The sequence below is a fragment of the Macaca fascicularis genome, chromosome 9 (assembly GCF_037993035.2).
Source record: "Macaca fascicularis isolate 582-1 chromosome 9, T2T-MFA8v1.1".
Lineage (NCBI taxonomy): Eukaryota > Metazoa > Chordata > Mammalia > Primates > Cercopithecidae > Macaca > Macaca fascicularis.
The window spans coordinates 122,901,776-122,922,820 of record NC_088383.1 but is presented as its reverse complement, the minus strand read 5'-3'; the positions used below and the strand labels follow the sequence as shown (position 1 = coordinate 122,922,820).

The window sequence follows — 21,045 nt, the reverse complement described above, 5'->3', positions numbered from 1 at the left end:
GAAATTCAGTTGCTTATGTCTGCTTTTGGGAGGTATTTATTGTTATATCACTCTCTTATATTTTTTGATCTAACTTTACATTACAGATTAACAGAATAAATATAAGCAAGATGTTTCCATAATACAAAGCTTTTGATTTATTTAAAATTCCTATTGTATGGTTCTTAGAACAAGCCTTTCTGTAGACATAACTGCTGAAAACAACATACGTCTCTTATCTAATCAATACATTATTTCAAGAAGTTAGTGACAAAAAAAAAAAAAGTGTTAGGCTGGATTCAGTGAAAAATTTCAATATTTACTACCAAACTAGTAGAGATAATAACAGCTAAGTACATTCAAATCTCCCAACACACCCATCAAAAACTACTCAAACCTGCAAGATGAACAAATAAAACCACACAAATCAGGAGGTATAATTTCCCAGAAGCTCATGCTTTTATTACAACTATTAATTCCGAATCAAAACACAAACATGCATGCTTGAAGACACACCCTGCTTGAAGACAGAGAAAAGTAAACAAAACCAGGTAGATTGTACAGGAGGGTCAAAACTCAGAAAAGCAAGTGACAGAAGAGTGAACTGCCAATTTTATTTTCTTTTTCCATCCTTTTCCTAGCTTTGCCCTGAGAGTGGGTTCCAGTTTTGGAGCTGTATGGGGAGCCAAAACTCCCAATAGAAACCTGGCTGCAACTCTGGCCCAAGAAACCACGTAACCTGGACAGTGTGGGAGAAACCCTGAGGAGAAGAGTTGGGGAAAGCAACTCCTTATCTCTGAGTATGAACACTCACAAGTCTTAGTTTAACCTCTAAACTACAGTACATGGAACAGACTCAAAAAAGTGTAGCAAATGCTTGGGGAGCTGAGAACTGAATAACTGGGTTTACAGAAGGAGAGGGAGCTGATGGAAGATGAGACAGAGTTATAATTTGAATTAAGAGGGTTGAATGCCTACTAAAATAAAGCTACCAATATTCCCTACAGGACTACAACAGAACCCAGAGTTCACATATCATCACATTCCAACGTCCAGGATACAATCCAAAATTACCTGACATTCAAAGAAAAGAACAAGGAAATATGGTCAACTATCGAGGGGGGAAAAAAATCAAGAGATATCGATGCCAAAATAAAGCAGATGTTCGACTTACCAAAGACTTTCAAGCAACTAGACAACTATGCTCCATGAGGTAAAGAAAAACACATATGAAGTAAGTAAAAAGACGGAAACATAAACAGAGAAATGGAAATTATAAAAAATAACTAAAAATTTTAGAACTGAAAAATACCACAAGTTCACTGGATGATCTCATGGGCAAAAAGGACATGACAAAGAAAAGGTTAATGAACCTGAAGACAGCTCAACAGAAATTATCCAATCTAAAGAACACAAAGAGAGAAAGAAGATTGAAACAAAAATAAACAGAACCTAGGGGCCTGTGGAACAGTTTCAAAATATCTAAGTAAGTATAACTGGAATCCCAGAAAAAGTGAATAGATTGGGGCAGAAAAAAATAACTGAATAATGCCCAAACTTTCAAAATTTGATTAAATATACAAATTTAGAGAATTCAAGCTCAGCACACACAAATTAAAACCATGTCTAGACACATCATAAACAAACTGCTGAAAACCAAAGGCTGAACACACACACATACACACACACACCTTGAAAGCAGCTGGGGAAAAAAGATGCAGTGAGGAATGGTTGCCTGGGGAATGTGGGTAAAGGTGGTGGGGCAGTGTGGGAAGGACTGCACACCTGTTACCTTGGGCAAGTTACTTAACTGTTCATCTGTTTTCTCATTTGCAAAATGAGGAAAATAATAGTAAATGCCTTGTAAGTCAGGTGGATTAAAAGAGATATCTGTGTAAGGCATTTAGCATAGTACCTAGTGTAAAGTAAAATTTCAACAAATTTTGCTATTATTATTTTTTAAAGTTGTAAGTACAAAGATTAACAAAAGATAAATGTAAACATTTATAAATATCAGAAGAGATTAGGAAAATAAAACAGCAAAGAAAGTGCATCATGTTGATAAACACAACAGATATAACCAAATACACATAATATTTGTACATTACCAGTCATACGAATAAATACCAATGGGCTTAACTCATTATTAAAAGAAAAAGATTTGGATAAGTTCTTTATATAAAAGATACATCTAAGAAAATGTGAATCAGAAAGGCTAAAAATAAAGGGGTAAAAAAAAGATATGAGAGGCAAATGAAAGCAGTAATATCAGGGTTGTAGATCTTCTCCTTCCGCATCTCCAATTTCTGGGCCAGATGAGTGTTTTGCTCCACTTCATTATCTAAACTGAAGTTTACATAGGTTTCAGTTTATCCTTGTGAGTTCTAGCTCATGTTTGCACGTGCTTTCTGGTTTGCCCTTGTTCTCTGCTACTTTATATCCATCTTTCCTTCTCAACCGCCTGACCTGCCATCAGGAGATATAATTTGCCAACAATTACACTTTAATTCCAAACCAAAGCACAAGAACATATACACACTCATCTCTGCTTGAAGACCCTGAAAAGTTAGCAAACTCAGGTGGGTTGCAGGAGCACACAGAAGCAACAGCCTCACATATACTGGTTAGCCATGTAACTCCAATAACATAAGGTCAACTACCTAAAATGAATCCCCTATTAGTTCTCTCATTATTATCCCCAGTTGTTGTGCTTCTCTGATCAAACTATGACTAATATACCAAAACTGTAATTCCTAGTTTTGGTGTTAGCTCTACATGTGTAAAATCTCCATCCATCCATTAGCAGTTTCCCTACTCACCTATGGTTCCCTTGATCTCCCTATAGTAGATTCACCAGAAAGGGCACATGTGCACAGTACTCTCTGAGTTTTTGGACATTCAAACTGTTTTTCTTTAACCTTGATTGATTCTTAAAGGACAAATGGTTGGATATAATCTTTTTGGTTTATTATTTACACTCATTAAGATTTCTGAAATGTCACTGTACTGTTGCCTTGCTTTGTAAGTTATTTGTGAAAAGCATGGTCAAACTTAAATGTCTTTGTAAACTACCTTTTCTGTTTTTCAATGTTTAAAATATAATAATTTTACTAGGATACTTCTTGGACTGTTCTGGGTCAATTTTCCCTGGTACCTGGTAGGCCCTTTCAATACGTAGATTCAAGGTTTCTTTTCTTTCCAGAAAGTTTTCTTGATTCTAATTTAGATATTTGCTCCAGTCAGCTGTTCTGATTTTCTTGAGGGTCTCCAAGTAGTCTTATGTTGGACCTCCTCTGCCTGTTTTCCAATTCAATCATTTTTTTCTTTAAACCTTTTAACTTTTTTGTTTAAGCTCATTTTCATTATTTAGGGATCCCCCCTGCTTTTAATGCCCCTTAATAAATTTTTATACAAATTTATTGTCCCTTGGACAAACTTAGTTTTCATTTGTAATACAATTTTGAATTTGTCTTCTCTTTTCTGGATTCAGTTAACACTCCTTTCCTTTTTTCTTTTTTGTCCATTTCTTAGTTTTCTAATTTGTGATTCAAACTGTTTTTTTCATTACTCCTAAATGCTGACTGAGGATATTTAATCCAGTATGAAGGAAGGTGTTACAGTTTTGTCAATTTTGTGATTGTTAGAGAATCTGTATCAACATTTTAACTCTGAATTGCACTTTCAGCAATTTTTGCAGTAGTTTTTATATAGGTGTGATCTGCTTTTTTCTATTCCTCTTCATTTTGTGAACAGGGTTCCTAGTTTGACAGCGCCCTCTTCTGACAGTTTCCTTTTTCTGGGCAGTTTCATTTATGAATAGCATTGGTGGAAGGAGGGGTTGGTATATCTTCTTTCTCTTTTGTTTCCATTAGAACCTTAGCTTTTCCCTCGTATTTCCTTCTTTCCCTTCAGTGGTCTGTCTCCAAGGGAAACCACATCTTTCCTAGATAGCTGATTATCTCCCAGGAGCAATACTTCTCTGAGGCTTCCCTAGTCCTGCACTCTTTTAAGAGCTGGTGATACGGTCTAGTATATCCAAACCTGTGTTCAGTATTTTATACTTTGTATTGGAGCTTCTCTTTCTGGGGGTAAGGAGACTATTCTGTTTGTGCTTTGTCTAAGTACTCTGAACCACTCTACTTATTCTCATGGAGTCTTTTAAGTCTCTCCTATACTTGTTCTTGGCATCCACAGACTTACAGCAATAGAACCTTTATGGGAATTTAGTTTATTTCTGAACTTACATGTAATGTGAAGCCATGATATTCTCTGTCTCCTAGTATCGTGAAATGCAGGGCCAAGTGTGGTTTTACTTGCTCTCCCCTTTTTTATTGTTTGGAACAGAGGGGAGGGACAGTGGGGAGATTCAACATCAGGTGGCCACCATCCTCCTCCAAACCCAGAAGTAGCAGAGATAGATTCTTTTTAATAATCAGGTTTATTGACACATAATTATTTACATTAATCTTTCATACTTTAGATTAAATTTAATTGAGTATAAAACCAGAAACTGGTATAAAAATAGGAGTATAGTATAAAATAGAAGTATTTCCAATAGTATAAAAACAGAAGTACTTCCAATATGATAAAGAATAAGGAAAAAATGCCTACTATCTTTACTATTGTTTAACAATAAATTGGGGTGGTGTGTGGGGGATTAGCCAACATAATTAGACAAGTGAAATCAATTAGAGGCATAAGACTGAAAAATTTCTATGTGGAGATATAACAGTACATCAAGAAAAGTCCAGAGACTCAATTATAAAACTAAGTCAAATAATAAAAGATTCAGGGCTAGGTGCAGTGGCTCACGCCTGTAATCCCAACACTTTGGGAGGCTGAGGCCGGCAGATCACCTGAGGTCGGGAATTTGAGACCAGCCTGACCAACATGGATAAACTCCGTCTCTACTAAAAATACAAACTTAACCAAGCGCCATGTAATCCCAGCTACTTGGGAGGCTGAGGCAGAAGAATTGCTTGAACTTGGGAAGCGGACGTTGCAGTGAGCCGAGATTGTGCCACTGCACTCCAGCCTGGGCAATAAAAGCAAAACTCCGTCTCAAAAAAAAAGAAGATTCAGGAAGATAGAATACATAATTAACACATGGAAATCGATAGCCTTTATATACTCAAACAATAACCAGTTAGGGGATATAATGGCAGACAAAACTCCATGTACAATAAACAGCCATATAAACATAAGATTAACTCAACTCAAAAATGCATCTTAAAATTATACCAAGATACCATTTCCTACCTATTAGATTGGTAAAAATTAAAAAGTATGTCAAAACATTTTATTGAAGCAGCACCTAAGAAAGAGGTACACTCACACACTGCTAGTAGAAATACAAACTGGTACAACTTTCCTGATGGAGAATTAGGCAATACCTAACGAAACTACATATTTACTTAACTTTGACCCAGCAATGCCACACCTAGGAGTTTATCCTTAGGCGATTCCACCAGCAAGACAAAAGCATACCCACAAGATTATTTATTGCTTATAATTGCTAAATACGGAATGATCTAAGAGCAAACACACAGGATAGGAGAGTGGCTGAAAGAGGTATGGCACACACACAGTGGAGTACTATGCAGTTATTTTTAAAAGTCAAGAAGTTCTCTATGAACTGTTATGAAGTGACTCCTGGGATAAATTTTTACATGAAAAAAGCGAATGTATAAAAATGTCTGCAGAATGTCATGTTTTGTTTAAAAAAAAAAGAAATTTTTAAAAATATGGGACAGAAATGGGAAGGCAGGAACAGTTAGAAGGGATGGGTGGATAGAATAAGTATCTGTTTCATCCTCACTATGAAGACCATATTGTCTTACACACTGAAAAACAAAGTCAACAAAGATAGGGAGGAGGACTTAAAATGAAATACAAATAGAAAAAAATAAATCTAACTATACTTCAAATGAATAACATAATCTAATGGGGGAAGCTGAGAAGTGGGATGGAATAGCCTAAGTAATTTCCGAATTATCTGAGAGACTAGAAGCAAAAACATCATAGTAGCAATGAGCACATCTATTTCCCAGACCTTGGTTTCTCAACACCATTCCCTACTAAAAGGAATCAAAGCTCCTTAGAGAAATAGCTGACTCCGGGTTGGACTGGAAAAACATTAGATACATCTGGAAATATTTTGGTGTGATTAGTAAGGAAGGGCTCAAAAAAGGACAAAGAAATGCCAAAAGAACACAGAACACAGCCTGAAGGAGATCCTATTAGTCAAATCTTGGACAATTTGAACACGAAAATAAATTATCACAGTAATGATTTATAACCCAGTGTATTTTAAATAAGAATCCATGAGTTAAATCCATATACATTTTATGTACATTATATATATGTAATATTTATCATAAAATGTTATCATGTATCACACATATTTTCCTTCTGATGAATATATCCCAACATTTCCTTGAAGAAGTGATGACTGAAGTGAGATGTGAATGATGAAGTGTTAGGTGCAGAGAACACTGAAGGAGATTCCAGGGAAAGACAACAGCACCTACAAAGACGAAGCATGAAAGATAGAAGAAACTTACGAAGGTAAGCGACTAGGCACAGAGAACAAGGGAGAACGTGGGACAAAATGAGAATAAACATACAGATGGGATCAGTCTCATAAGTCATGGTAAAGATTTATATCTTTATCTTTTAAGAAAAATGGGAAGTCCTATGGAGAATGAAGTGCAACTTTCAAAGATATTTCAAACTAAAATCACAACCTTCCCCTCCAAATATGACCTTTTCAGTGTTTCCTGTCACTGAATGGCACCATCATCCATCCAATTATACAAGCAAAAAAACAATATAGGACATCTCTGTAATAACCAATCAGCCCTCTCTCATCATCCATACTTAATCCACAATCAAGTCCTATTGCTCTTATCAGCTATGACTGGTTTCAAGTTGTTATCTGATCTCACAGAGAGCACAATAGCCTTGTCACAGATTTCCCACATACATGCTTGTCCACCAAGGAGTTATCCACCCTGAAGTCACTGATCTTTTAAAAACACAAATCTGATCATGTCACCTTGTTGCAGAAAATCCTTCATTGGCTTTCAATTGTTTCCAGTATAACAAATCTCATCTCTCCAGCATCTTCTCCACACCCTTTTCCTCCTGCAGTATATTCTAGGACTTCCCTTGGTTCCTCAATAATATCATTACTCCTTTTGCTTTACAGGGTTGACATACAGTGTTCCCTCTGACTGGAATGTTCTCATCTGTTTTCACCTACTAAAGGCACATTGTCTTTTAGAACTGAAGTTCAATTTTTACTTTCATAAGAAAGATTTCTTCCAGATTAAACTCTATGTCATCATAGCAGCCTATAATTTTTTCTATAGATCACTAATCAGAAATTATAAAAATATGTATGTGATTATTTAATTATATGCCTTCTCGTTAGATTATAATGCCTACTAATTACATAGTGCCCATGCATGTTTTATTATTCTCCAGTACAGTGCCTAGTACATAAACGAATGATTTCACAGGACATAAATACTGAAGGAATTTATAAATCTGTATAATAAACCATATCATATTGTCTAAATAGGAGATCTATACTGATGTACATAGAAATACAATTGCCAAATATCCACTCCCATTTTTTTCTGTAAGAACCTCAATATTCAGGTTTTTCTTATTTTGCTTTTTCTGTTAATCATGCATAGTAAAAAGCGGGTGTAAAAGATTCTTCCATTAATGAATCCTTTGCCAATACAGGGATCAAAATTACTCCATTTAAGAGAAAATACAGAAGAAAAGGAAAGGAGAGGGAGACAGGAAAGAGGGAGAGAAGAGGGCAAGGAGGAATGGAATGAGGGAAGGAGAAACTATATCAGAAATTATAACTTCCTTCTTTTCAGTGAAGTAAAACAAACAACAACAAAAACCACACACACATGGTGGCTCAGGCTATTTGTAATACCAGCACTTTGGGAGGCTGAGGCGGGCAGATCACTTGAGCCCAGGAGTTTGTGGCTGCCGTGAGCTGTGACTGCACCAGTGAACTCCAGCCTGGGCAACAGAGTGAGATCTTGTCTCTGACTAACAAACAAAAAACATGATAAATATATAACTGCTTCTAAAATATTAGTAATAAAACCACTTTTTAAAATACATATTTTTAAAGCTTCAAAGGTCTTATTGAGAGATGTATACTTCTAAGTGCACTCAATTACAATTGTATATACTATAGTAGAACGTGTAGTTTAATCACAAGCAATGTAAAAACCTAGTTAAATGCAAGGACTGAGAATATTTGAGGCATTTTTGAAAGATGTTTAAAAAGAAAAAAACACCTGTAATGGTGACATTCTGAGATCCAGAAGACAACCATGGCTTCACTAGACAAAAAGGATGAGACGATTCCAGGCAGAGGGAACACTGTGTCAAGGTGTTAAAGCAAGAGGAATGATGATACTTAGGAACTGAAGGAAAGCCAGGGAGGCTAGAACAGCCTTGAGGAAGGATGAGAAGGGTGTGGAAAAGATGCTGGAGAGGCAAAATTTTCGTTTTTATACTAAGAACAATGGAAACAGGAAAATGAAAGGATCAAAATCGCTGAACACTAAACTGGAAAAGAAATAAGAAGCAAATTTGAAAGCAAATCAAACACTGATGTCAGGCTGTTGTCCACACTAAACATCTGAAAATGTGCCATAAATTGGTAATATTTTCATAGTACTCTAAGAACACAGAACAATACATAGACGAACTACTGAATAAAGAAAATATAATGTGTGTGCAGAAAGAGTTAACATAGTAACCCTGGCTGCTATCCTTTAAAAGGTGTGCAGACAAGATTGGCTCTTGCCTGGCTTCTGGGAGCTTAGATTTCAAGAGGGTTTTCAGCATTCCTAGAACTGATAAGAGTGCCTCACTATGCCTAAAATGTTTGTACAAACAACACAGTTTATGCTGAATACCTGCTTTCCTTCTGAGAGTCTGGACTTTTGAAACATGACAGCAAGCAGAAGCTGCCTACATGATCAGCCCCCAAGAAAAGCCTTGGTTATTTCTGAGCCTCTCTGGTTGGCAACATCCCAAATGTGCTGTCACAACACATTACTGAGGAAATTAAGAGCATCTTGGGTTGACTCCACTGAAAGAAGACTCTAGAATCTTGTATCTGGTCTCCCTTCAACTAGCCCCATGCATCTTTTCCCTTTCCTGATTCTGCTTGGTATCTTTTTGCTATAATATAGCCATGAGTACAACTCTATCTTTTGAGTAGTTGATTCAGTACAACTGAATCTTGTGAGTGAGTACTCCTAATGAAAACTATCAAACCTGGTGGAGGAGCTGGGTGGGGGGTGGCAAGGTTTGAGAACCATGACACAAAGTGAAATTACAGACAGACTTATTTAAAGGCTTAGTTTTACTCTAAAATTAAAAGTGCATTCTTCTAATTTTTAATAAAGTACAAAACAGAAAAAAGCATATACTACATGACAATACTAGCATTTACTCAACAGTAATATGAAATTCAGATTTTTAGAAAGTCTGATTTAGTTATACATTAACATAATATACACCCAGCAATCACATGAAAATACACAAGGTTTTCCTAATAGATGCTTTCCTGTAAAACAAAAGTGCTTTTCCTTAGATAATAGCCATTATGTTCAATTTCAGTACCATATAATAACATACCATTAATGTACACACCATAAATAAAAAACTTAGAAGCTCTCAAGTAGAAAAGGGTTGCAGTTTAACATAAATATGTACTAAGTTATTATTAATTAATAACAATCTTAGGGCATAGTTACTTCTTTTAAAATGTTTAAACATCAGAACAATTCATTACTATTAAATACGTTTTGCTTTTTGCTTTCAAACTTTTTGGCACTTGCGATTTCTCATTCACTACTGTGAAAGTGGCACTGCCCCCTATTACAAACCCGTGTTTAAAAGCTGATTTAGAGGAAGCAAGTTGATTATGAAATTGGACCTCTTTCAAGGTGTTCTGAATTAATAAACACTTCCTTATTCAGTGGAGCATTTTTGGCTTTATGGTAAAATGAGCGGAACATTTCATGGAATTTTAAATATGCTGCCAAATGTCACTTCGAGAACATAAATAGCACTGCTGCAGATACATTCAGAAGTACATCAAATAGTAATGGAAGAAGACATTTAACTACAAAAAAAGCAAATTTAATTTAGTGACTTAGTGACAGCTTATTGAGCTGTCATGTGATCATTTCTGGGTATGTCCGCTTTTATGAATATGAACTGAACTTATCTTCTAATCAGTATAAAAATATTTTATTAAGTTATCAGGATTTTCATATAGCAGCATATTACAGAAGTAATGTTTCTTTGAAATACAATGTTGAGACTACTTACAAAATATTTTTAATGGTTAAAAATTTATTCCACTATGTAACAAACCTGTACGTTCAGCACATGTATCCCAGAACTTAAAGTTAAAAAAAAAAAAAAAAAAAAAATCCATGTTATATTTAAAAAAAAGAAAGAAAAAGAAAGCCTCTGTGAACACGCATCACAATGGCATTCTCAACTATTTCTCATGCTTTTCCTTTTTTCCAATATTCTTCACAAGCCTGCGGCAAATTAAAGTTCTACGGTAATCTCAAAAAAATATATATTCCACAAACAATATTCTAACAACCAAATATAGAAAAACACTAGTCAGTATTCTCTACCACACTAACAAGTAGTTATTGGGCCAGCAAATCATACCCAGTAATATGCTAATAAACCAGCTCTTTTATATGGTGAGAGGAATGGGGGATGAATAGCGATTTTTAAAACCTCTGATTTGTAGCATTTGTTGATTTCCATGGTCTAAATACTCCCACTAAGGCTGATTTCAAGATTACCACTGGCTCATAAAATTTCTTACATACTTAACAAATGGCTCTCACCAGCCTACAGGAGCCAGCTCCAACACACCACTGACTATTCCCTTCCCAGTGGTGCACAATTCTGACCTTGTAAGGTTCATTTTTAAAATAGTTGTTAAAACTTGTTAAATCTTGGCTCACTGCAACCTCTGCCTCCTGAGTTCAAGCAATTCTGCCTCAGTCTCCCTAGCAGTTGGGATAACAGATGCGCGCCACCATGCCCAGCTAATTTTTGTATTTTTAGTAGAGACGGGGTTTCACCATGTTGGCCAGGATGGTCTCCATCTCTTGACCTCATGATCCACCTGCCTTGGCCTCCCAAAGTGCTGGGATTATAGGTGTGAGCCACCGTGCCTGGCCGATTTTTGTGTTCTTATGGTTTCTTCCATAAAATTTATTATTTTAACCATTTGCAAGTGTACAGTTCAGGGTGTTTACTACATTCCTATTGCTGTGCAACCATTGCCATCCTCCATCTCCAGAACTCATTTCATTTTGCAAAACTAAAAATGTTCCCATTATACAATAGCTCCACATTCTCCCCTCTAACTAGTCACTAGCAACTACCATTTTACTTTCTGTCTCTATGATTCAGACTACTCTAAGTACCCTGTATAAGTGAAATTACACAGTATTTGAATTTTTATGTGTGGCAAAAATTGTGAATTTTTTTCACCTAGCATAATGTCCTCAAAGTTCATCCATGTTGTTAGAATTTCCTTCCAAGGTTGAATAATATTCCATTATACGCATACACCACATTTTCCTTACCTATGATCCATCAATGGACACTTAGGCTGTTTCTAAATCTTGGCTATTGAGAATAATGCTACTAGATATAGGTCTATTCAGGTTTTCTATTTCTTCATAGTTTCGTCTTAGTAGGTGTTGTTTTCAGAAATTCATCTACTTCATCTAGGTTATCCAATTTGTTGGTGTACAATTGCTCATAGTACTCATAATCCTTTTTACTTCTGCAGAATTGGTAGTAATGTTCCCATTTTCATTCCTGATTTTAAAAATTTGAGTCTTCTTTTTTCTTAGTCTAGCTAGCTAAAGGTCTAGGAATTTTTCTGGTACTTTCAGAGAATCAACTTTTGGTTGGTTGTACCCAAATTGATCTTTTCTATTATCTATTTTGTTTCTCCCTGCTTGAATCTTTATTTTCCTTCCTTCAGTTAGCTTTGGGTTTAGTTTGTTTTTCTTTTTCTAGATATTTAAGGTGTAAAATTTGATTAAGATATTTGTTTTTTAATATAAGCATTTATAACCATAAATTCTTCCTTAGCCCTGTTTTCACCATGTGCCATAAGTTTTGTCACATTTTGTTTTCATTTTTCTCTAAGTATTTTCTAATAATTACCTATGTGTTTTCTTCTTTGGTCCACTGGTTATTTACGAGTGTGCTCTTTGATTTCCACACTTTGTGAATTTTCCAGTTTTCCTTTGGTTATTGTTTTCTAACTTCATTTGTGATCAGAAAAGATACTTTATCTTTTAAAAAAATCTACTGAAATTAACTTGTGGCATTAACTTATGGTCTATCCTGGAAAATGTCCCATATGCAATCCTGTTGTTGGGTAGTGTTCTCTTGTTGGGGAGAGTGTCCTATATATATTAGGTATAATTCTCCAACTACTATTATAGAATTGTCTATTTCTCCCCTCAATTCTGTCAATTTTTGCTTCATATATTTTGTCTGTTATTAAGTGCCTAAGTGTTTATAACCATTGTATCATCTACATATTAATTTTTTTATTTTTTAATAAATGAGGTATTGCTATGTTACTCAGGCTGGTCTCCTACTCCTGGCCTCAAGTGATCTTCCTGCCTCAGCCTCCTGAGTAGCTGGGATTACAGGTGCAATCTGTGCTCGGCCTGGGCTTTTTATTAGTATATAATGCCCTTCTTTGTCTCTTGTAACCTTTTTAGATTTAAAGTCCATTTTGTCTGATACTAACATAGCCATCCTAGCTCTCTTTTAGTTACTATTTGCATAGAATATCCTTTTCCATCCTTTCTATTTTAATGTTTGTATCTTTGGCTCTAAAGTGAGTCTCTTGAAGAGAACATACAGTTGGAATATGTTATATATTCATTCTGCCAATTTCCACCTTTCAATTAGAGGGCGTAATCCATTTACATTTAAAGTCATTATTGATCAAGAGGGACTTATCTGTCATTTGGCTATTTGTTTTCTACATGCCTTAGAGCTTTTTTGTCCCTCATTTCCTACAGTACTCTTTTTTGTTTGGTTGACTTTTATTTTGTAGTGAAACATTTAAATTCTTTTATTTCATTTTGTGTATGCTCTTTAGTTTTTTTTTTTTTTTTTTGGTAACCAGGGGAATTACATTTAACATCTTAAAGTGATTACACTCTAATTTGAATTTATGCCAGCTTCAATAACATACAAAAACTCTGCTCCTTTAACACCTCCACCCCATCCCTTTCAGTTGTTGATAGCCCCAAATTATATCTTTGTACCTTGTATCTCCAAATATATAAACTAATAATTACTTCAATGCATTAGTTTCTTAAATTACATAGAAAACAGGCCAGGCGCAGTGGCTCATGCCTTTAATTCCAGCCAGCAGTTTGAGAGGCCGAGGTGGGCAGATCACCTGAGGTCAGGAGTTCAAGACCAGCCTGGCCAACATGGCAAACCTGTCTCTACTAAAAAAAATACAAAAACTAATTGGGCATGGTGGCAGGCGTCTGTAATCCCAGCTACTTGGGAGGCTGAGGCAGAAGAATTGCTTGAGCATGGGAGGCAGAGGTTGCAGTGGGCTGAGATTGTGCCACTGTACTCCAGCCTGGGGAATAGAGCGAGACTGTCTCAAAAAAAAAAAAATTACATAGAAAACAAAATGTGATGTTACAATAACATTAGCTTTTAGAATAATTTTAAAAATCTAGTAGTCTCTTAAATCATGTAGAAAACAAAAAGTGGAGTTAAACACCATTGTTACAGTAACACTAGTTTTTATACTTGCCCACGTATTTACTTTTACTGAGATCTTTATTTCTTCACAGGCTTCAAATTATTGTCTAGTGTCCTTTCATTTCAACCTGAAGAGCTCCTTTAGCATTTCTTTCAGGGCAGGTCTATTAGTGAACTCCCTTAGCTTTTATTTATCTGGAAATGTCTTACTTTCTCTCTCACTTTTGAAGGACAGTTTGCCAGGCATAGAATTCTTGGTTGACAGTTTTGTTCCTTTTTAGTACTTTGAATATATTGGCCCACTGCCTTCCGGCCTCCAAAGTTTCTGATGAGACATGAGCTGATTATTGAAGATTTCTTGTATGTGATGAGTTGCTTCTCTCTTGCTGCTTTCAAGATTTTCTCTTTGATTTTAGGCAGTTTGATAATAATGTGTCTTGGCGTGGTTCTCTTTGAGTTCATCCTACTTGGACTTCACTAAACTTCTTAGATGTTTGTGTTCATGTTTTTCATCAAATTTGGGATGTTTTCAACCATTATTTCTTCAAATATTCTCTGCCAAAATGCATATGCTGGTCTGATTGATGGCGTTCCAAGGTCCTTTAGGCTCTGTTTTCTCTTCTTCAATCTCTGTTCTGTTTGTTCCTCAATCATTTCCATTGCCTTATCTTCAAGTTCACTGATTCTTCTTCCTGCCTACTCAAATCTATCTTCGAATCTCTCCATGGCCTCTGACCTATGAGGGTTTGACTTACGATTTTTCAACTTTATGATGAGTTTATCTGGACATAATCCCACTGTAAGTCAAAGAGCTCCTTATGATTTAGGAAGTTATGATTTCTACTGAGTATCACCTTTCCACCATCAAGTCAAAATATTTTAAGTTGAATCATCGTAAGTCAGAGACCATCTGCTGTGCTACCAAGCATTAAACATACTTTCTCAACTTAATATTTTCAACTTACCATGGCTTTATCAAGCTTCACTATAAATCAAGGAGCCTCTGTAGTGAGTTTCTCTTCTCCGTTAGTCCCCACTTTTCAATTTCAGAATTTCTTTCTAGCTTCTATTTAGGTTTTCTCTTTATTGTTATTTCCATTTTCTTCACACTTTTTTTTTAAACTTTTTCCACATTTTCCTTTAGTTATCTGGGTATCTTTAAGACAGTGTTTTAAAGTTTTTGTCTCATAGATAGGCTATCAAGTATTTTTCAGAGACAATTTCTATCGGTTTACTTTTTTTCCTTTGAATGGGCCACACTTCCCTGTTCTTTGTGTATGCTTTGTGATTCTTTGTTGAAACTGAGAGTGAATTCTTGCTCCACTTACAAAGTATTTTACTTTTCAGAAGTGTATTTGTATATAAAGATATTTTCAATTTTTTGTCACAATAGGCTATAAAAACAATGTTTCCAGTAAAGTGGTAGGCGATTATAAGGATCCATTCTAGGAAGTCACTGAATCTGCTTAAGGTATGGGGTTAACCATACGCTCACCAAATAGTCTTTTAGGGGTGATCTTAGGTATGGAACTGGTAAACTTTGAGATTCTTAACTTCATGTGTAATGCCATTCTAAAACACAAATGTCATCTGTCTACTAAAAAACAAATCAAAAACAAACTTCAATATCTCTGTATCCTCAACAGAAGGAAAAGTCTAAACTATTAAGAACGCTATACAATGCATTTCACAAGGTGGTCCTAACCTAACCTACCTTTGTCTCCTTTTACTTTTACCATGAACCCTTACAATCTTGCCACACTAAATTATTTACCTGTTCTTGGAGCAAGAATCCTACTCCTCTGTGCTTCCATGCTTGTTTACCTGACGCTTCCTCAGCCAGGATTGTCCCTTCTGCCCCATTTTCATTTTCAGCTGCACTCCTGCTCATTTTTCAAGTTCTAGCTCAATTGTTTCCTTCTCTGAGAAATCTTTTCCAATGTTTCTAGGCAAAGTGACTTACTCCTTTCCTCAGGTTCCATATGCTTTTTATTCAATTTTGTTACATATTTCCTCAGCAGTTAGCAGAATACCCTGCACATAACAACATGTTCAATAAATGTGATGTCTTGAACAAGAAACACTGGCATCCAAAACCTAGGAGATAAGATATCCACATTTCTTAAATCCATACAGATATATTTTTAATAACAGGATTTAGCTAGTAGAAATATTTGAGTTCTTGATAAATCATTTGACTGGTAATTTTAATATACAATCTATTACAATTCAGAAGCATCTGAAGTTTAAGTTGCACTGAAGATTTCTCTATCACTTCCTCTTTAAAGTTTAGTTTCAGAATATCTTTTACTTTTGTACATATATCGTCTATTCTCATCTTTACTATCACAGGATTAGTGACCCTATCTCTTTTTTTTAATCCACTCTAAGATTAGTGCTTCAATTCATTTAAACCTAACTAAATGGTACCTTTAATTAATTTCATTTACTCCCATGCTCTTTTTTTAGACAGTAAACAAAAAAAAAATTTAATTTTTCAAACTTCTAAAGCCAATAAGTGTAATCTACATCTTTAGAATCTGTAATACCATAAAAATGGATTTCCTAGTGTGCTTTGAAAAACATTAGCTGTAATAAATCATTTTTTAATGAAGCAGGGTCAATGAAAGAGTATCTGTTATATTTGGCATTCCACTGCAGTTAATGTCATTCAATATTAATGAAAGCCTAGTCACATTTCCTAATAAGAACTTTAAACCTTTATATCACAGTGAAAAGAGTATAAAATTAAGGTCATATATTTTATTTTTTTAATAGAAAAAATTTAAGTAAACCTCAACATACAAAGACCTTTTAAAATACCTGATCATGAAAAAAGCAAATTATGCCCTTAGCCTCAGAGAAAAAAACCATATACTAAATGCTGGTTCTTTAGATAGGCAGACCACTATCACTAAGCTTAACCCTTTATGAAAAGGTACATGTCATAGATTAGAGATTACTTTTAGAATCACTGAAGTCTTGCCAAATGTTCATTCTCCTATGAGCTAATGAGTCAGCCACTCTTCCAGTGACTATGCCAGAACAGTCTGTTAGAAACTAATTAAAGAGCAGATACCTTTATCAGAGTATGTGTGCTCTAATGCATGGAGATCAGGCAATAGGTGAATACAGTTTATGCAGCAGTAGGTGAAGAAATCAAGGATGACTATTTTTCCACATAGATCCTTGTAGACAGAAATAGGCTCTTCTGTGTTCAGCCATTCTAATCCTGAAATTTACATAAAATAAATTACAATGATTAAAGGGAAAAGGAATTTACCTGAAACTTTCCATTAAAATGTGATCCTTTTTTTTTTTTAAAGACTAATGTGAATAGTCAAACACTTTAAGAGAAAGTAGCACCATTTAAAGTCTGTGGCAGTTGCATGCTATTTACTATTGTTTACTATGAACCATCATTTTCTATCAACAAAAGAAATAAAAGACATATCTGTATGACTGTGACTAAACAGATTATTTGTGGTTTGGAAGAAAAGACCAAGAAGGCAAATCAATGGAGATTAAAAGCCCAAAAAGGGAAGAAAGAAAAGGAAGGGATGGGGGTACGGGTTGGGGAGCAGGAGGAATAGAGGATGGGAAAGCTGGCTATTATAATGCCGTCCGCAAATAAAGCAAGAAAAAGCTACTAAATTCTTTCAGAAAGAGTGTAATAGTCTGTGAAAAGGAGTAAGGGCAACACACTTAGGCAAAAAAAAAAAAAAAAGGAAGAAATATCAAATAGTAAATCAACCTAATTACATAAACAATTAGATATAAATGGGCTACCCAGAATAAAGGTCAAGCTTAAGAATAGTAAGACATAACTAAACATCAAAAAGGAGTGAAATGTGTGTAAGGATAAACATACAAAATGCCTAAGCCAGTTTCCTAAAGGAGAAGAAACTGAAATATTCTGGATTTGAATGAGACCGTAAATACAAAATAAAATATGTTAAATGTAAAGTTAAGCAAAATACACTTATTGTTGTTATAGATTTCATTGAGGTAACATTAATATTGATGAAAAACGTGTTCCCTTTCCTCCAAAAAAAGTAAACTCTGTACTATGAAGAAAGATTTTGTTAACTAATAATAAAGTACAGCATCTCTATTTAATCAATTTAAGAAAACAAAGTTTACTGCTTATAAATAACTTAATGCAGCTGTTACAACTATTAATTATACCTTGAAGCAGGTATTTAGAATAGCAGCAACTGAAAGCCAAAGTTAAGAGGAATAAGTAAACAGTAACAACTAATGACTAACAACAATAACTGTAGCTACTCAATCGTAACAAAATTCTAGAAAAAAAAAATCTGCAGATCAAACTAGTATTTGGGTCAATTAGTCCAAACTAATGAGGTTTCAGTATACAGTGACCTCAATTATCCATTTTGCTAAAGTATTAATTATATACCAGATCAAGTGATCATACAAAACTTCACACTAATTAATGTATATTTCATATCCTACTTGCAAAATATTTATGAATCTGTCTTCTATGATTTTTCTGTAAACAGTCAAGAGTGGCTTAGATCTGGGGGTATAGAAAGAATTATTATATCTCAGTTACTGTGCTAGATACTTACCAGACTTAATAATAATGTATTTTATAATAACAATAATTACAATGAATACAATAAAAAGGTGCTAACATTTAGTAAGCTTTCCTGTAAATTAAGAATTTTACATATATTACTTTCGAAACAAATAATAATCCTGAAAGGTAAATAATAGTTCAATTTTGCAAGTGAGAAATATAAGCCTTGGAGGTCAAGTAACTGGCTCAAAATCACACAACAACAAAATGGAAATAACAAGGATCTAATTCCAGGTCTGTGTGAATCTACCCATTACACTGCAATGTCACCCATAAACACGTAAGTCTTCTAAGAAATAAAGCATACAGTGTTTTAGATAAAGTTATGTGTATGACTTCTTGATTATAGTTTACCGCTAAAGAAACCAAGAAAATAGTCATTTCCAGCATTCTGTCCTCAATAATCGGGTCCAGGAGAAAATCATACTATGTTAAACACAAACCCTGAATATTTTACTGTGTTTTTTTACTTATGAGTCACAGAAGTCAAATCTCATGGGAATAAAATACACTCCCTGTAAATACAAACAAGACTAGAAAATAAAAAACATTCCCCAAATCCCAGTTGATGGCCTGCTTGTTTATAACAGTGTACTTAACTGTATAACTACCTTCTGTACCAAAATTTTTTTAAATCATCTATTTGTATAGATGTAAACAATATTTTAAAGTTTATTTGATTTGATAAGCTTTCATGTACCCAATTCTTTTGTAATAATTCCACAATATTTCAAATCCAGTATAAGATTAATAGTAGGAAAAATAAGCACTTCTCAAGGTGGGTAGTGCAAAAGGCTTGGAAAAACACCAAATACTCTAGAGGCTGGTTCCGGTATACCTCCCATGAGATAACTGAACTCTGCCACATCCAACCAATTAACTATACATGTGGTTTCAGTGTCACGCCAGGACACATGCCAGAACCACCAGGCAAAGCAAAGCTACTCCCATCCAAAGAAGGTAAAATACGTTTTCATTTATCATGGCAAGATGTGCTTCACAAACATCCCTGCTGGGAATATCTATTCCTTCATGCTCCAAAAGCTCACATAGCCAGGATTTAAACCCTGGAAATAGGCTATAATTGATTCTAATTTTTAAAAGTATTAGTTTCACGACTTTGAATGGAGAAGCACAGCACAGCTAAGAAACCAGCAAATCTAGGGTCTGTATAATCCAACTGGGGCAGTTATCAGCTGTGAGGCCCTGGGCATGTTATTTAACCTCTCTGTGCTTCCATTTCCTCAACTGTAAAAGAGAAATGATACGAGCACCTCACTGGGCTATAGAGGTGAATGAATGTTTAGGACTGTGTGTGGCAAGCAGGGCGCAGTGGCTCAAGCCTGTACTCCCAGCACTTTGGGAAACTTGAGGTCAAGAGGTCGAGACGAGCCTGGCCAACATGGTGGAACGCCGTCTCTACTAAACACACACACACACACACACACACACACACACACACACACAAAACTAGCCAGGCGTGGTGGCGCGGACCTGTAGTCCCTCTACTAAAAACACACACACACACACACACACACACGCGGACCTGTAGTCCCTCTACTAAACACACACACACACACACACGCGGACCTGTAGTCCCTCTACTAAAAACACACACACACACAAACTAGCCAGGCGTGGTGGCGCGGACCTGTAGTCCCAGCTACTCAGGAGGCTGAGGCAGAGGTCGCAGTGAGCCAAGATCACGCCACTGTACTCCAGCCTGGGAGAGACGGCGAAACACCGTATCAAAAAAAAAAAAAAAAAAAAAAAAGGAAGTGTGTTATACATGAAAAAGTGATCAATAAGTGTCAAGATGATGCCGAAAGATGAGACGACACTGGGGAACCACACTGAATGGATAGAATGGTGTGGACGTTGCAATCATTGCCACCGGGGACACTTAACATTCACGGAGTGTCTACTTGACTATCAGGCGCGGGCAGGACTCAGGATACACAGGCGAGTATCCACCCCGTGCCAGGGAAACCCCCAGTCGGTGGCCGCCTGGGGACCCCTGGGAATTGCAGAGTACGCGAGCAGCGGCCCAAGTTAGGCGAAGGGCCACTCCCTGGGGCGCCAGCGACACATACCCGCTTAGCCCCCCGCTTCGGGCGAGGGCGCCGTCCCCGAGGAAGGGGAGGTGCCGGGAGGGGCCCCCACCCCGACGCCAGCCCCTCACCTTCCGGAAACTCGGGTACTGACAAGTCCTGCTCCCAGCCGTCCACCTTCTGCAGATACTGGTAGACCAGGCTGTCCTTCTCCTGCTGCGTAACGGCGTCGAGCAGGGCGTACTCTAGCGAGGTCTGCGCGGGGAGCAGGCCGGAGAGGCTGCGGCCACGGGATCCGGGCGCCGCCATGTTTCCGCCGGGCTCCCGAGGCGGCCGCCGGGCTCGCGGGAGAGTCTCGCTGGGAAAGACAAAACGTTCACTGTCCTGTGGTTTCCAAACGGCGCATTCACTTCACCCTCCACTAGCCCCACTCCACGCCAATGACACTTTTTTCTTTTTAAAGCATACCTCCAAGTGCCAAAAGTCCAAATCGGCGCAGTTCCCGGGCACGCAATTAAACTGCCGTCCCGACCCACCCCGCCCCTTCTCGGTCCCCACGCC

The 21,045-nt window shown here is 36.4% G+C and overlaps 1 protein-coding gene across 11 annotated transcripts in view; it reads right to left on the bottom strand.

Moving 5' to 3' along the window:
* The window catches only part of NHLRC2 (NHL repeat containing 2), a 53,177-nt gene extending 32,137 nt beyond the window's left edge, over positions 1-21,040 (bottom strand). For 2 of the 11 annotated variants that reach the window (XM_074002764.1, XM_005566481.5), the window contains exons 1-3: positions 20,953-21,040; positions 20,616-20,842; positions 16,910-17,062 (exon numbers count right to left, since the gene is read on the bottom strand). In XM_074002764.1, coding sequence (XP_073858865.1) covers positions 16,910-17,062; positions 20,616-20,793 — 331 coding nt within the window. In that variant the 5' untranslated portion in view covers positions 20,794-20,842; positions 20,953-21,040. Of the gene's footprint in view, positions 1-15,604; positions 15,928-16,909; positions 17,063-20,615; positions 20,843-20,952 lie in introns of all 11 variants that reach the window. The other 9 variants (XM_074002771.1, XM_074002770.1, XM_074002766.1 and 6 more) reach the window with 8 other exon arrangements.
* Positions 21,041-21,045: the final 5 nt, after the last annotated feature.